This window comes from Myotis brandtii, unplaced genomic scaffold (assembly GCF_000412655.1).
Source record: "Myotis brandtii unplaced genomic scaffold, ASM41265v1 scaffold349, whole genome shotgun sequence".
Classification (NCBI taxonomy): Eukaryota; Metazoa; Chordata; class Mammalia; order Chiroptera; family Vespertilionidae; genus Myotis; species Myotis brandtii.
The window spans coordinates 723,733-741,730 of NW_005363427.1; the positions used below are offsets into that span (position 1 = coordinate 723,733).

General features: G+C 35.3%; 1 protein-coding gene across 16 annotated transcripts in view; it reads left to right on the plus strand.

Moving 5' to 3' along the window:
- The window catches only part of KDM6A (lysine (K)-specific demethylase 6A), a 103,300-nt gene that overhangs the window by 82,064 nt on the left and 3,238 nt on the right, over positions 1–17,998 (plus strand). For 14 of the 16 annotated variants that reach the window (XM_014544035.1, XM_014544039.1, XM_014544043.1 and 11 more), the window contains 4 exons: positions 1,491–1,605; positions 4,847–5,034; positions 5,913–6,054; positions 17,328–17,454. In XM_014544035.1, the coding sequence (XP_014399521.1) occupies positions 1,491–1,605; positions 4,847–5,034; positions 5,913–6,054; positions 17,328–17,454 (572 nt within the window). The other 2 variants (XM_014544040.1, XM_014544041.1) reach the window with 2 other exon arrangements.

Sequence of the window (17,998 nt, forward strand, 5' to 3'; positions counted from 1 at the left end):
TGGGTGTCATATAAAGAAGCCATTGCCAAATCCAGGGTCGGAAAAGATTTACCCCAATATTTTTTTAGACTGTTTATAGTTCTAGCTCTTATATTTAGATCTTTGATCCATTTTAAGTTGATTTTTGTACATGGTATCAGTTAAGGGTCTAATTTCATTCTGTTACATATGGCTATCCAATTGTCCCATTTGTCAGAAAGACTATAATCCTTTCTCTATTGAATGGTCTTGGCACCCTTGTTGAAAATTAATTGAGCATAGTTATAATGTATGTATGGATTTATTTTTGGAATCTTGATTCTGTTCCATTGATTTATATCTCTGTCTTTATGTCAGTACCACACTGGTTTTATTACTATTGGCTTTTGAGGTTAAGTTTCAAAATTGGGAAGTGTGAGTCTTCCCTCTTATGTACTTACCTTTACTTTAGTTGTTCATATCTCATAGGGCTTTGAGTTACTATCTAGTGTTTTTTTCATTTTGGCCTAAAAAACTCTACCATTTCTTATAGGGCAGATTGACTAGTGACAAACTTCTTCAGCTTTCATGTTTTGGGGAATGTCTTAGTTTCTTCCAGTCAGAAAAAAAACACCTGAAAGAAAGCAAGCAACAAAGAGAAAGACATTAAGAAAGAAATAAGTTGACAAAAACTATTCCTGAAAAAGTACAGACATTATACTTACGAGACGCTTTAAATCAACTGTCTTAAAGATGTTTAAAGAGCTAAAAGAAACCATGGACAAGAACCAAGGGAAACAATGGCTCATAGAGATTATTAAGAAAGTAAAAAAATTTTGAAGCTGAAAGTATAATAACTGAAACAAAAAAGTCCCTAGTGGGTTTCAACAGTAGACTTGAGCAGGATAAAAAAAAAAATCAGTAAACATACATAGGTCAAAAGAAACTATCTATTCTAAGGAGAAAACAAAATGAAGAAAAATGAACAGAGCTTAATAATCCTGTGGGACACTATCAAAAATACTAACAGGCCCTGGCCAGGTAGCTCAGTTGGTTAGAGTGTTGTCCCAATGTACCAAGATTGTGGGTTCAATCCCTGGTCAGGGCACATACAAGAATCAACCAATGAGCCCTAGCTGGTTTGGTTCAGTGGATGGAGCGTCAGCCTGTGGACTGAGGGGTCCCGGGTTTGATTCTGGTCAAGGGCATGATGTACCTGGGTGGGCTCGATCCCTATTAGGAGGCATGCAGGAGGCAGCCGATCAATGATTGTCTTTCATCATTGATGTTTCTATCTCCCTCTCACTTCCTCTCTGAAATCAATAAAAATATATATTTAAAAAAAAGAATCAACCAATGAATGCATAAATAAGTGGAACAATAAATCAATGCTTCTCTCTCTCAAATCAATTAAAAAAGCAAAAACAATACCATTAGAGCATTCTCTGTTGAACATTTCTAAGGTTTCATTTCTAAAGATACATTTTCTATAGAATTTATAGTATGCTGATCTTTTTCTTTTCACATTTTAGGTCATCAAGAAAATAACAACTTCTGTTCAGTAAATATCAATATTGGTCCAGGTGATTGTGAATGGTTCGTTGTTCCTGAAGGTTACTGGGGTGTTCTGAATGATTTCTGTGAAAAGTAGGTTTCCAATCTAAATATTCTTTAAACATAATTATTCAAAAACAGTAATTGTGAAGGACAACTTATTAAAGCTGGATGTCATAACCAATTTTCTCTTACCATTCAGCAGAAGCTTCATTTAACACGATTTGATTCCAAACCCATTGTTTTGTATAACTGGGAATACTTTAAGAAAATGCCTTGAAACTACTTCACACAATAGTAATAGCCTTGAATTTAAAGGAAAGAAAACTTGGTTATTAGGCTAATTAAACAGTTGATACATAAGTATTTGTTCATGTGAAAGGTCTGTATTCCAAGAAAAATTGTTTTATTGTAAATGGTTTTAGAAGTGGAAGAAATTTTATAATAGAACACCCTTATAGATTGTTAATAACTCAAACTTCAACACAGTACTCTTTGCTATGTCATTATAATATAAATTCTTTTTAAAACTACTCTGGCAACTTTTCCGATAAAGGAATATTATAAAATTTAATCAACTGTTTCAGATTTTGTTTTGTATTATTGAAAGAACTCATCTCATGGAAGTGTTCCTTACCTAGAATCCTAGAAATAGCCTTCATTTATCTTGTGTTAAAGGGTATCTTGGAAGTGTTTTTATTGATTTAAATTGAAATGTTTGTTTAAATGGAAACTTTGTTTTTTCAAAAAAGTACTCCATTGTGCAAGCACCTAATATTTTTAGTTACTAATAACATTAGAAAATTATTTTGGTTAACATAAATTATACATACGTTTGGTATTAATCCCCTCACTCCAATAAAATAAAGGCGGAGGTGGGGGGGAAACCACTAAAAACATTTATATATGAGAGATTTTGGAAACTATATACATATTCTACATACTGTAATTTCTTAATTTGGGGTTAAAGAATCTTTTCTGTAAATACCCAAATTTAGTAAGAAATGTAAATATGGTTGCAAAAAGACATTTTAATCCAAAATTTCATATACACACACCCACACACACACACATCCATATACATGTATATATTTATATATGTTGTCTTTGCTATTTAACCACATAGGTTTCTTTCAGTGTAAGAAAGCCAAAGATGTGGAATTTTAAAGTTCCAAATCCTTTGATTAAATAACCTAGTTTAATCTGATTTACTTTTGTGGGCCAACAACCTGGTAGTAGTAGAGATAGAACAGTATCATGTAGGAAATCTCCGTTGTGCTACAGAAAGATTTTTATTTCTCACATTTTGAGATAGTAGTATATTGTTGCAGCTATAGTACAGTGATTCATGTTCATTATTTTTGAGTAGGGATTGGCTATTTTTAGGATTTAGTTTCCTATCTAAATGGAGAGGTAACCTGGGAACAAAGATAATTAGAATAGCCAGATGATGTCTAAAGAACTTGAACTTGGGGAATAATAAAAATATCGAGTTAGTATAAATAGTTAGGTAAATTTAACTAAGTGGCAGAAATAGCACTTGCCACCTTAGCATTTCAATATAATTTTGTTTTGCATAAGGATTATTTGGAACTGACTGGTATTGACCTTGTCTGTAGTTTGTTTTTTGACTCGAAATAATGTCTTGAAATAGCCATTCATTTGAATGAATGATAAAAAGGATGCTTGCTGGTTTGTAAGTTTGAGGGTGTCTTTTTTTTTTTTTTTTTTTACTTAGTTGATAATTTGGTGGTCTTGATTGCTTGCTTGCTTTTGGATGGCAACACATGGATAAAGTAGAGCTAGGATTTGTGTTTATAACCATATTTTGCTTTACAGGCAAATTTTTCTGGGTTGTATCTACATAGCCTTATCACAGACAGTAAGCCAATTCTTGTCTCCTTGCAATTAGGTCATGATCATTGGCAGTCTGTTCTAGACTTTCAAGAGCAGCCTTGCATTTGTGTTTTTTCTTTGTTTGTTTGTTTGCTTGTTTTTAGGGAAAAAGTAAGATTGAGATTCCCTCTAGATTATAGGTTGGTAAGCTTTCCAAATAATAAATATTTTAGGCTTTGCAGGTCGTATGGTCTCTGTTACAACCATGTCATTATAGCACATAAACAGTCACACAATATGTAAATGAAGGGTCAGGGCTCTGTTTTTTTTTTTAATATATTTTATTGATTTTTTACAGAGAGGAAGGGAGAGGGATAGAGAGTTAGAAACATTGATGAGAGAGAAACACCGATCAGCTGCCTCCTACACACTCCCTACTGGGGATGTGCCCACAACCAAGGTACATGCCCTTGACCGGAATCTAACCTGGGACCCTTGAGTCTGCAGGCCGACGCTCTATCCACTGAGCCAAACCGGTTAGGGCAAGGGCTCTGTTTTAATAAAAAATTTAATTTATGAAAACAGGCAATGGGCTGGATTTGCCAGTCCTTGATATAAAAAAATAAAAATGAAATTTAAACCAATGAAAATAATTTAAAGGTACATTTTATCATATCTTTTAGCACAAGACACAGAAATAAAAACAAGGCTGTATCTTAGATATTAAGGAAAGGAAGATTTCCACTCTGGAAGTTTTTCATTCCCCAAAATGAAATTTAAAGTAGTAAATTGAATTTTTAAAAATTCTTTTGTAGGAAAAGTTGTTTATGTAGTTTAAAAAGTACTTCATATTATATCATGATGAAGTAGAATAAGAAGCTGGATTTTAAAATATAAGCATGGTAATATGATCTGTAGAAATGTTTCCAAAGTATACTGGTGATGGCAGCAGTGATGGTTACTTGTGCATATGTGTGATTGTACATGGGTGAGATTGTTCATTTTGCATAGTCACCCAGTCATGAAAGCTAGAGACCACCTCTGTTTTTCACTTGCCTCAGAAATAGAAGTTCCTAGTACTTTATTTGTCATAGTGTTTCTGTTTATGGATTTAAATGACTTGATGTCAGCTCCACCTTCTATTTACCTTTTAGAGATTTCTCAATACTCCAGGGAGAAGGGTTCAATCAAAACAGCCTTTAGAGAAGTGAAATTAAAAATTAATGTGTATAAGTGTTGCTTAAAGGTAGCTTTGGATTTCATTTGGATCTTTAAAAAAATCATCTTAAGATAGTAGTACTGATCTTTGGTTAAGTCATCCAAAAATTAACTGTAATTAATTTTACCCCCTGTACATATAGCAGTTCTTACTGCACAAGCCATTACTTTTAAATGCAATGAATGAACATATTTTTAAAACTTCTGACATTTGTCTTCTAGTCTTATAAGGAGCTTATTAAAGTACTTGATACATTCGCATTATTTTTTCTTATTTCAGAAATAATTTGAATTTCCTAATGGGTTCTTGGTGGCCCAACCTTGAAGACCTTTATGAAGCAAATGTTCCAGTGTATAGGTTTATTCAGCGACCTGGAGATTTGGTCTGGATAAATGCAGGCACTGTTCATTGGGTTCAGGCTATTGGCTGGTGCAACAATATTGCTTGGAATGTTGGTCCACTTACAGGTATTTTAAAGATTATGCTAAAAAAAATGTTTAATTTATAAGGGATTGTATTTGATAATTCTTTTTTTTTTCTTCTTGGAATATACCCCACTAAAAATTGGAAGAAAAATGTCTCCTTGAATAAAAATTCAATTTGTAGTACAAGAAATTAAATTCAAGTTAACAAATAGAAATCCAAGACTATAGATCTCAGCAAAAACGTATATCTTTACATACAAGGAAAAATATATATATTTTAAAAAACAATAGACTTTTCTTATTCCTCATTATAATAGTTTAAAATGGGTATTTGTGATCAGTGGTGGCTTTCCTCCATGTGATAGAGTGCTTGGTTTTGTTTTCCTTTCTCCCATTAAGGAAACCCTTTATGGGAGAAAGCAAAGTAGAGTAGTTACTCAGTCTTTCAAATTTTTCTCTGTCTGGTATTATGAATAGCCCTATTATATCAGAATCCATTTGGATTCTGCCTGCCTTCAGGCAGTAGATAGTTAAGATGAATAATATGGCTTTGGGAGCCAGATAGACCTGGATTAGGACCAGGACTTGGCTCTTGCAACTTTGGGCAAGTTATATAACCTCTCTGGGCTTCAATTTCTTCATTTGTATAATGGGAATAATAAAATTAAAAAGGTGATACTATAGATTAAATGAAATAATGTATTAAAATAGCTCAGCACAATGCCTGGCACATAGTTAAAATGAGCACTGTTTACATGATCGCTATTATTACCATATTATCAAAAAACATAAAAGTTATTTTTGTAATATTTTGAGGTTTTCAGAATTGGTATTGATGATATCACCCGAGAAGGTGATAATGGTTATCTTCATAAATTTTGGTACTTTGGGTTGCTTTATAACTGTTTTTTTTTTCCTAGCCTGCCAGTATAAGTTGGCAGTGGAACGGTACGAATGGAACAAATTGCAAAGTGTGAAGTCAATAGTACCCATGGTTCATCTTTCCTGGAATATGGCACGAAATATCAAGGTCTCAGATCCAAAGCTTTTTGAAATGATTAAGTAAGTGCTTTCTAAAACTGCTGTAGTCCCTCTCTTTTTTGGGGAGTGTTAGTTATTCAATCCCTCTCCACCCCCAGAATTATGTTGACATCAAAACAAAATTGTCCAGAAGTCTAGCAAAATATAATACAAGAATCCACATGTTAAAAGTATTTTTCCCTTCCAAATAGTTAGTGCACTGTTGTATAAAGAGGATCAAAGGCACAAATGACTTTTAAACAATTAGATTCACAAACCTTGCTTCCCCGCTATCTTCTGAACCACCTGATTTCTAGGAGAACTTTAGTTTTAATATTGAAAGACTGCCCTTAGTATTGGGGGAGGAAATGATATCACAAAATAATTGCTGGTACAGAGAAATTAGCATTTAATATAGGGATTTGACTAAAACGTTAATTTTTTATTTTCATTAAATCATCTATCTTATAATTGTCCCTTTGTTTAGCTGCTTTAAACATGTAATGCAAGTTATTTGAATACATATGTTTTAGTAAGCTCATTTATTATCACAGTTTCTGTCCTAGCTATATTATAAATCTGTTTAGAAGTAACATTTTCAAATAGTGCTATATATAGCAGTGTTTCCCTAAACTGTGTTTTTTACCGTTACTACCCCTGCCCCCAAAAGGTAGGGAATTCTGGTCAAAGAAATATGGGAAATGATGGATTAGATAAAGTTGAAGTATTTCTTTTTTTCTTTTTTTGTAAAATATTTTAAAGACTTAAGTGTTAGTGTTTTTTGTGAATGGGGAGAAGGGTTATAATGTATTGTATTTCCCCAACCCATTTGTTTGACCAGTATCTTTTGAAGAATTGTTCTCCTCATAAACTTATTTTGGAATACACTGCTTTATACTCACTGATGAAATAAATTTGTCTTTGTTAAAATAATACATTAAGTATTTTCCCTGCAGCTATAATAATTTGGTCAGCACATGTTGTTTTTAAAATACTACCTTTTAAAAGTAATCATGACTTACTAAAATGATTTCAAACCTCCCAGATTTTATTCAAACAAAAATTGTGTGGCCAAGGTAATATGTATGTGGATGTTCTTATGATACAGTCCTTTATCCTTTATCAGTTGCACGATTTTTATCTTGTCCTGGGCAGAAGTGGTAGGAGGAGGCAAAGGTAACAAAAACTAAATCATAGCAAGTAATGTACAAATACTTGAAAAAGTTGGATCTTAGGTATCATACTCTATACATGTAATTGGTAGTTGGGTTTGGGGGTTGTCTATCCATTTATTCTATTACTAGGAGCCCAGTGCACGAATTTGTGCACCTTGAAAGGAACTGTGGGCCGCAAAGCTATAGTGGGCACAGGGGTGGGTCTCGGCCCATCCTCCGTGCCCCACCTGGCCCCTCCCACCACAGCCCCTGGTCCCCTGTCTTCCGGCAGGCCCACTCCTGCTGTCGCAGCTCCCATGCACTGACAGCGTGGAGCGATTGGGGCCGGCGCCAGCAGCAGGTGCGAGCAGCAGCTGCTGCCCCGATCACCCCTCAGGAGCAGGGGGAGGTGGAGAAGCCTTCAGGGGTGATCTGGGCCTGTGCCAGGCACCGGTAGCAGGTCTGAGCAGTGGTGCCGGCTGCGGGTGCAAGCAGGGCTGGCATCCGCAGCAGGTGTGAGCACCCAGTGGGACCATGGTGTGCGAGAGCAAAGAATTTTCAGTCACCACCAGAGGCTCGCCCCGATGACAGCAACCAGTGCCCTGCCCTGGTCTGGCGCCCCTGCTCACCTACTGCACCATCCCGCCGCTGCCGACGCCCTCCATGTTCCCTGCAATATCTCAGAATGGTACTTGGTTCTGAATAGGAAATTAGGGGTTACTTTTGGGGAAAATTTGTCTAAAGTCACTACAGATGTTTAGTTTATTTTGTGATAGGCGTAAAGTAGGTAAATTCAGATCAGTTTTGCTGTAAAATTGTCTCCATATCATTGCTTTGGTCCTCAAATCTAGATCCTGCCAGTAAAGAAAGTGGTGTTGATTTGTTCTAGCTTCTTTGAGCTATACCAATTCTTAAGAAATGGTGTTCTCCCCTGCCATTCCTTTCCTCTGCTTTGAGTTATTTTCTTCATCTCCTGTTCACGTCCCCATCCATAGCATTCTACATTTAATATGCCCCTGTCACTTCTCTTGCTGAGGTCACCAGCAACCAACTATTTTAAACATAGTAAGGCACAAATTTAAACTTTCTTTAATGTCCCCATTTGTATCTCAGATCTGACCCCCACTTACCTTGTCAGCCATTTCTCCCAATGTTGCCTTGAGATGTGTGCTTGAATTTTCTCTTTATTTTTATCACTCTGGTATTTTAAACTGTCTTTAATGTGCACTGCAATTTTTATACCTCCTCTCTTTTCTCCTTTGAATTATCTTTTAGTAAAGCTTTAATTCATTATACATTGAGCATATGAATTGTAGGTTATTTTAAAAGATAAAATATCAGCGAGATGTAAAAAGTGGAATAGAGAAGATATACAAATATAGTCCTCTTCCTTAACTTGCTCCCTGAAAGTTGTTGTTTTTAATTCATAAATACTGTGACTTTACAATGTGTGATTTTTAGGTTTTCACAGTTAAATGGTAAGTCTGCCCAGTCAAAATGAATGTAAGCGGTCAAGGGCACGTACCTCAGTTGCAGGTTAGGCAACTCATCGACGTGTCTCTCTCCCATCAATGTTTCTCTCTTTAAAAAAAATCAATGGAAAAAATATCCTCAGGTGAGGAGTAACACACACACACACACACACACACACACACACACACACACACACACAATGTAAGGAAAGTAAGGAAAATTTACCTTGTGCTTTCTCATCCACTCAACTAACTCTCTGAGCTCTACGCATTTCTTTTCATCCTTTCATATTTGTTTAATATTTATTGTGAACTGAGTTGATGCTCAGGTATTGTGCTAGGTGACAAAAGAATTGGATCACTTCTCTGGCACTTAAAATAATTGGGGAATAGTCAAAACATTAAAATACATGGTCTTTACTATAATGTTGGAAAAGTTTGTTTTAAAAAATGCAGGGAAGCACAGAGGAAGGCACTTCTGAGAGAGGAATATTCAGGAAAGGCCTCACAGAAGTACTATAGCTCCATAATTCCTTATCCTAAACCCCTTAGACCAAATATGTTTTGGTATTCAGAATTCTTAGGATTTTCGGTAAGGTAATACAGTGCATTTACAATATATTTGACCCTCCAAGCAGGGTCTGTGGCAGTATCCTGGAATCAGACACATTAATATTTCTGCAGTAAAACATATAGTCACTGATGAGGTAAGTGACAACTATCAAAAGCCCCAGGTCAAGTGTCAACATCAAATGAGTTTTTGCAAAATTTATGAAAAATTTGTGGGATTGTAATAGATTATGAGCCTATATATTAAGTAATTTAATAACGGGAAGTGATGATATATCCTGTTGTCACCTACTATCCCTCAATCGTTTTGGGAATGAATTACTTGTGGTTATTTAAACCACTCAACATTGCTCTTTTTTCAAAATCAAGTTTGGTCTTTTAGAGTCCTGTAGTTTCATAGCATGCTTTAAATCATATAGTAAATCTCTTTTTTTATTTTTTACATCCTAGCTATTTTACTAAAATAAGTCTCATACTCTTCTTCACATTCTTCCAGCTACCCTCCTACATTATCATGAGTCAAAAGAATATTTATTATCTTGATTACTTCTTTTATTTCCTAATGCAGTGAACTTGACTAGAAAAGATCACAGCCTAACTTCTTAGAAAATTTTAGTGAAAGCTCAGTACATAATCTCTCTTTTGATTTCAACTGTTTAAATGAAAAAACTTTTTTACACATACTGTATATATTGCAAGCAAACTTACTTTCTCCTTCTTTACACTAAACTTTTAAATGACTCAGATTTAAGCCCTATTTGTTAGCTGTTGAGTTTTCTGAATCATTAGCTATTTTTAAAGTAGAGCAGTCCCACACAAAGAAATGAATTAAGGAAGGCTTATAAATGTAAGGTTACTGAGCTCTTCCTTTAATTCATTGAAATATGATAGATTTTTCTATGTTAATATAACTTATTCTTTAAAATATGTAAAATTTACATACATGCCCCCAAACTTGTTTGCACTTTTCCCTCCAACTTTTTATTTAAAATTTTTTTTAATCTACAAAAATGGTTGAAATACTAATGCAATGAATACCTACATAATCTCATCTGAAGTCATAAGATAAGTTTTTGACACATGTACTTAGCTGTCTATACACACACACACACACACACACACAGGTACACTTTTTTTTCCTGAATCATGAAAAGTAATTTGCAAACATTATGGCATGTCACCCCAAATACTTCAATATTTGTAATACTTCAATTATCCTTAAATAATACTTCAACCTGCATCTCTTAAGAATAAGGATATTCTCACATAACTGCAGTGTCATTTACCATATCTGAGAAATGTGAAATTCAATAGTAATCATCTAATATACGGTCTACATTTAAATTTACCCAACTACCCAAAAATGTCATTTTTTTTTTTAGCTCTTTCCCCTCCCCACCCCACCACCTTCAATCGAGATTGAATCAAGGTTTATATTGAATTCAGTATGTAGCCATTGTGTCATTAGTCTTATTTATTGATTTTAGAGAGAGGTAAGGAGAGAGAAACATCTATTGTTCCACTAACATATGCATCCGTTGGTTGATTCTTGTATGCGCCACCTGCAGTCTTGGCGATGGGATGATGCTCTAACCAACTGAGCTACTCGGCCAGGGATGTCTTTAGTCTCTTTTAGATCTATGAGTTTCCTTCCTTCCCTTCACTTCCCTCCCCTCCCCTCCCCTGCCCTCCCCTTTTTTTCTGTGAAGAGGGCCGACCTTACTGTCATACAGAGTTCTACATTCTGTATATGTTTCCTCAATTCTCTTTGGGTTATACATTTTTTAGAAGAAATACTGATGCTGTTTACTTTGGTGAGCCCATGTCCCATTCTAGTATAAACTATGCCATAGATATTTCCATTCATGGGTCCTGAGTGTAAGTGTCACTAAATAGGCACTTTAAAACTTAAAATTAAGGGTGGGGAGATTATTGCTACTTTTTATTCATCTTCATCATAGTATAAAGCTTTTATCCCTTGTTTTTAATTTTAAAGTATTAATTAAGATCTAAGAGAAACCCTCATTCTTTGCAGATTCACAATTCCCTTCTTCAGGTATTTGAGATAGATTGCTTTGGCTTTTTTTTTTTTTGTTTTTTTTGTTTTGTTTTTTTTTGTTTTTTGTAGTTCACTTTCCTAAGACTCATATTCAGTATGTTTGGGCATTGAGAGCTGGGGACTATTGGTACTGATTAGCTTTCTCTGTAGATAACAGCTTTCAGAATAGATAATGATTCTTTTATTTTTTAATTAAAGATTTTTTTTATTTTTTAATTACAGTTGACATTCAATATTATATTAGTTGTAGGTGTACAACATAGTGGTTAGACATTTATATAACTTATGAAGTGGTCCCCTTAATAAGCCTAGTACCCACTTGACACCATACATAATTATTACAATACTAGAGGCCTGGTGTACGGGTGGCGGGGGAGGGAATGCAGGAAGTTGGGAGGGGCCGATTGGGGCCCTGATTGGCCTAGTTGGCCACTGCAGTGTGCATCATAATGACTGGTCATTCCAGCATTCCAGTCACTTGGCTTTTATATATATAGATTCTTGACTATATTCTCTATGCTATACTTTACATCCCATGACTGTTTTTGTGTGTGTGTGTGTGTGTGTGTGTGTGTGTGTGTGTGTGTGTATGTTTTTTAATTTAAATTCTTTATTGTTTAAAGCAGCGGTCGCCAATCTTTCAGACCTCCCGGACCACCAGTGGTCCGCAGACCACCGGTTGGCGACCACTGGTTTAAAGTATTACATACGTCTCCTTTTCCCCCCATTGACCTCTCCCCCCATGACTGTTTTGTAACTACCAATTTGCACTTCTTAATCCCTTCACCGTTTTTACCCAGTCCTCCATCCCCCCTCCCATCAGGCAACCATCAGTTTGTTCTAATGGAAAGGTTCTTTTAGATGCAGTTGAATGGGTTAATCTCAATGGTAGATATACCAGTAAATATGGTGTAAATTGTTGTAATCATGTTGGATTATTAGCAAGTTAATTTAATGGTAGTATGTTTCGATATGTTGGAAATTCCAGTTTCTTCACCAACCATGATAATAAGCAGTTGAGTGCATTTTAAAATGTCAAAAACAGAATTCCAAAGAGCCCATTTTCTACTGAGAAATGCAATATTAGAAAATCTTTGATTTAGGAGAAGCATATCCGACAGTAGCATGCTGAGGAGTAGAAAGTTAATTTTCTAAAATTTCAACAGTACCAAGTCCATTGAAAACCACTCCCCAAAAACTTTTTTTTTCTTTTTTTACTTAAAATTTTTTTCAGTTACAGTTTACATTCAATATTACTTTGTATTAGATTTCTTTCAGAACTAACAATATTTTTGTTTTCCCTTTTCTTATAAACATTGTAGATTAAACTGTTAAGTATTAACTCCCTTTCCCTTTGATTCCCATTTTCAAATGGATAAATGAAGTGTTCTACAACACTGGTCATAGCCAGTTGGCCTAATAATTGAATGAGACGGTATAGTTACAAAGACCACTCCATAGATAGCATAGATCCCAGTGTAGTTGTCCTAGGGCAGTGATGGCGAACCTGTGACATGTGTGTCAGAGGTGACATGCGAACTCATTTTTTTGGTTGATTTTTCTTTGTTAAATGGCATTTAAATATATAAAATAAATATCAAAAATATAAGTCTTTGTTTTACTATGGTTGCAAATATCAAAAAATTTCTATATGTGACACGGCACCAGAGTTAAGTTAGGGTTTTTCAAAATGCTGGCACGCCGGGCTCAAAAGGTTCGCCATCACTGTCCTAGGGGGATCTTCTAATACAATACTGGGTTGCATTTGCAATGCTTTTTTATAACATTGAGCTAACAAAATCTAAAAATTCTAAAACTCTGCTTTCTCATGGTTAACATATATTTGCTTTCATACTTGTTTTTTCCACCCGAGAGGTTAAAGTTCTTAACACATTGCGGGCAGATCACGAGAATTCTCGTGTTTTCTGTTCTAAGGCTTGTGGCCAATCACGAGAATTCTTTAAAAAAGATATTAGCTTGTAAGAACATGTAATAAATAACTTCAAAATGCAATGGATATTTAATTTTAAAGCGTGCCTTTAACATTTATGTAAAAACGTTTTTTGTACTATTTCAATAGAAACTTATTTGGCCGCTGGGTAAAGCTGGCAATAAAACTACTGGTCTGCAATGTGTTAAGATACTCGTTTTATTATTGACTGAGACCTTGATTTTCAGCCATGTGGTTGATTTAAATGAAACTGTTAACGTCTTACTGACATTTAGACCCTCACTGTTGTCCTAGGGGCAATACAACCCTGGAGTGATAGGTGGCAAGTGTGTTATGAGGGCTCATGTGTTAGCTTACTTTTCCTGCATGGCTCTCTCAGTAAGAGGGATTGTGCAAGGCAAAGTGCCTCTTGGAAACTTGAGTTTGTACACCATCTACTTCTCAATGCCTGAGATTGTTAGCATAACATCTTTAAAAGTGCCATATCTAGTTAACCCGTGCCTCATCTCTCTCCACACTGACTGGAAACTTAGCCAACTTGCCCCCAGAATGTCAGAGTCATTCCATTGTTGCCTTACTTTCAACATAATATCCTGTCACCATGGCTTCGTTCCTTTATTTTCCTGCCTCCGAAACCTCATCCCAAGATTAAAATCTTGTAAGAACAGTTGTTTGCTCCCATATTAACCTTTGCTCGTGACATTTCTTCTGCCTGGAAAGTACCTTCATCCCACCTTTCCTTCCGGCTCACATCTAAATTGACAAGTTCTTTATCCAAACTTCTGTGATTCCTACCTCCCCTCACCTGAAGCTGAGCTTTCCCTCCTTTTAGCATCCATGGTATACTATGTCTGTTTATCTTTTGCCTAATTCATGAATATATTGTACATGAGCATTTGTCCTAATGTTACTGTCTTTAGTACTTTAAGTATATTTTTATTTCTATCCCCTACATGAAGTCATTTTCTAAAACGCCATCCTTCTGTAGCTTTCATCTTTGCAGACTGGTTTTTGGGTGGATTAGATTCTACTGTGTAACCTCAAATACACCAAGCCCTCAATCAGCCTTTTCTTGGCTTTCTTCCAAGCCAGAGCTGTCTTTAATATTCCCCGCCTTCTTGTGGTAGTCTTTCATCCAAGCAGCTAAAAGTAGGGGTTGGATCCTAAAACCACATTGATCCTTAAAAGTCAAAGAATTCCCTGCCTCTCTATCCCCTGAAATTATTTCTGACCCTATTCCTAAAATGCATTTATTAAAAACGGCATATCTGCTACAATTTTATACTTTTTGCTAGTGATTTAATATGTTGTTTTTAACAAATGAATTATTAATTGCTGTAAGATATATTTATTAAAATTCTGCAAAACTAAAATGAAGAGGAAATAACAATCCTGATCTGGTTTGATTTTTATTTTTTAGCTTTTCAATACACTCAAACACGGTCTAGGATTAATCAAAGCAGAGCAGATTACTGTTAAGTCTTAAATATTATACTTGTATCTTCTCTAGGATCCTTTCCCTAAATTTCTGTAGTTTCTGATTTTTCCCTACCCTTTGACTGAATCAGATTCTTTCTTTAGGAGCTGCTCATTGGTGGACTTCAGAAGAGCCTCTGTCTCTCTCAGTTCCCTTGAATTCCAATGGCTACCTTTTGAAAAATGGGAATGAACGTGCAATTTTAATGTTAAGAGCAAAGAGAAAACCGCAATGTGGTTACTCATTGTCAGATCAGATTAATAGAGCTGTGGGTTTTCTAAAGTTCCAATATCTCACAGAATAAAAATTCTGGAGCTGTGATTTCATACATAGAATACTCATGGCTTAATATTACTAGCAATCCTAGCTCTAATCCTTTATTGTTTGTAGGAAAGTGGTATAATGCATTTTTCTAGATGAAACTACCAAACTAACCATAAATTATATACTACCATCTAATTGTCAATGTAGTCAGTAGCATTGGAGTGGAAAATTTACTCATGAGTAAAGAGTGGGATAATAATACTCCCAGAACCACGGCTCTGTGTTTGGGGGGTGGGTGGGGGGCTGCACTGACTGAATCTCATCTTCAAAAGAGAAAGGGGGAGTGGGTAAGAATACGTGGAAGAGAGCACGGTGTGAGATAGTGAGGAAAAGCTTGAGATTTCCTGCTTTTATAAAACCCCAGCCCAATGACTTAAAAAATAGCTTTATGACATCAGACAAATTTAGCTTCTGAGCACGAGTCTCATCTGCACAGGATTGTTAGATGCCTAAGTGGCATAATAGTGTGAAGTACCTAATACCATGCCTTCTGTCTGGTCCTCATTTTTTATTTATTTAATTGTATTGTTTTATCATTTTTGTTTGTTTTCCCACGTGGGAGCATAGTAGGGTCTGCCAATCTTCTAGAGGTGTCTGCGGAGTTGTAGGCATTATTTTCTTTTGAAAGAGACCTTATATTGAAGCCCTGGTTGGAAAACTTGTTCAGTAAGATCAGGGCCTTCAGAGGTGAATTGTATGGGACACGGGGTGGGAAAGGGGGAAGAGCAGGTACTGTTTAAGAGCTGGTGGCATGGTCTGAATTATATTCTGTCTGTTTTTATCATGATCTAAATTTTTGCTTTCTCCCTTCCCTGGCATACTTTCACGAACACATATCACATATGCACACACACACACACACACACACACACACAGAGATAGAGAGAAAAAAGGAGAGAGCTGTCCTAGCTTTGATTTACAACCATAGTCGAAAGCAGCACTCGCCAACCGGTGGTCCACGGACCACTGGTGGTCCATGAGGTCCGAAAGGTTGGCGACCGCTGGTCTACAGCATTATTTTGTTTCTGAGTAAGTTAAATGTGCAGGAATTGCTGAACAAACTGAGAAATTTTTTTTAATATGATGCATAATGGGTTTGCCTTACAGCTAGCTGTGAAGTTGATATTGCTATATGTTTGTTAAATAAGTTAACAAGTTTTACATATATTTTTAGTCATCTTTTATCCTGGCTTAATGCACATGGGTTCTGATAAGTGACAATACTTTAACCTAGTCACTTATAAAATAACAAGGAAATATAAATTAAGAGAAGTTAAATGTGCTATTACTTACATACATTAAATTTTAGTTATTCAGTAACCAAATGTTTATTGAGTACCTACTATATGCCAGGCACTGTCATAGACAGAGAAAAAAATAAATGAATAAAACAGATACGACCTTTTGCTTTCAAACAATACTCAGTTGCTAAACCCATTTCCTTTTCTTTAGGGTATTTTCACTGTCTCTGAAGTTTAGAAGGAAAAGTGCCTTAGAGATCATCTAGTCTAGCCTCTTTGTTCAAATGGAGAATCTGAGCCTAAGATTCAGAGGAGAGTTAAGAGAATTTAGCAGACAATTTCAAGTAATGACAGCAAACTATAGGAAAATCGGCACAAATTGTGAGAATTCACTATATTGTTAGCATCGTAAGTATGAGTTTAGAAAAGCCAGAAATTATAAACTCAATTGTGTTTATAAATGGAAGATTCTATATTATCTCTAAGTTAAAATAGAGGATTTAAATGCCTTCTTTAGTGCTATAGTGAAACCAATTTGGTATTGTGTGGTGACTAAACACATAAATGTTTTTCTGCTTATAGACTCAAAAGTTTTAAAAGCATCTATATAGATGATGCTGTTTTTGATTGTCTGGGTAGTACTAATAGAAATAACATGCCTTCCTGCCTTGCTAGAATCATAGTTCACATCTGGAATTCAGACCCCTTATTTCAAGGATGAGAACATTGACTCCCAAAGAGGTCAATTTACTTGCCCAAATACGAGCCAAAAGTAACAGCTTATATTTAAGCAAGGAATCATGTTTTGCCTATTAAGATCATTATATTTTTATATTCAGATAAAATTATTCTCAACTTTAACTGATATAATATTAATATCAGAACTGCTGAACAGTAACCCCATTTTTTTAAAATCTCAGAATATATCTGAGACATTGACAAAAGAAAAAAGAAGTCACAGATATTAGAACTGAGTCTCTTGGCATTATTTCTAATGATATATCTTTTATGCTAAAGACATTCAATATTCAATTGCTGGTCACAAATAATTTTTTCCCCTACAACAGGTATTGTCTTCTAAGAACCCTGAAGCAATGTCAGACATTGAGGGAAGCTCTCATTGCCGCAGGCAAAGAAATTATATGGCATGGGCGGACAAAAGAGGAACCCGCGCATTACTGCAGCATTTGTGAGGCAAGTGACTTGTTCTTCTCCACCCCTAGTTTTATAAAGCCTCTTAACTCTCCACTTTTTGTTTCTCTTTAGTTATTTTTAAAAATATATTGAAACTTTTATGTAATACATTTTACTGAAATTGTAATTGTATTTAAAATCTTATTTTCTTGTAACAGCTATTAAAATTTAATCTGATGGTATACTATTTAATCTGATAGTATACTATTTTACTAACTGTGGATTAACTCACAGTATCTACTACAGAGTCATTTATATAATAGATATTTAACAGATAATAATCATCAAGAAGTGTAGGCTTGGAATTTTGAACTGTGAACAATCCAGAAGCAGACAGATGCCAATAAACTGGATGTAGTTCAGTATCGCTACAGGCAGGTCAATGTTAAGTCCTCTCTGGTACAGTTCACAATACATTGGCCAGTCTGCTGAAGCCAAGGCTTGCAAGAGATGCAGAAATGAAGAAGATAGGGCACCTGAAGGAGCTCCCATTCTGCTCAAAGAAGACAAATTATGAACAACTAATTGTAATGTACATGAGACT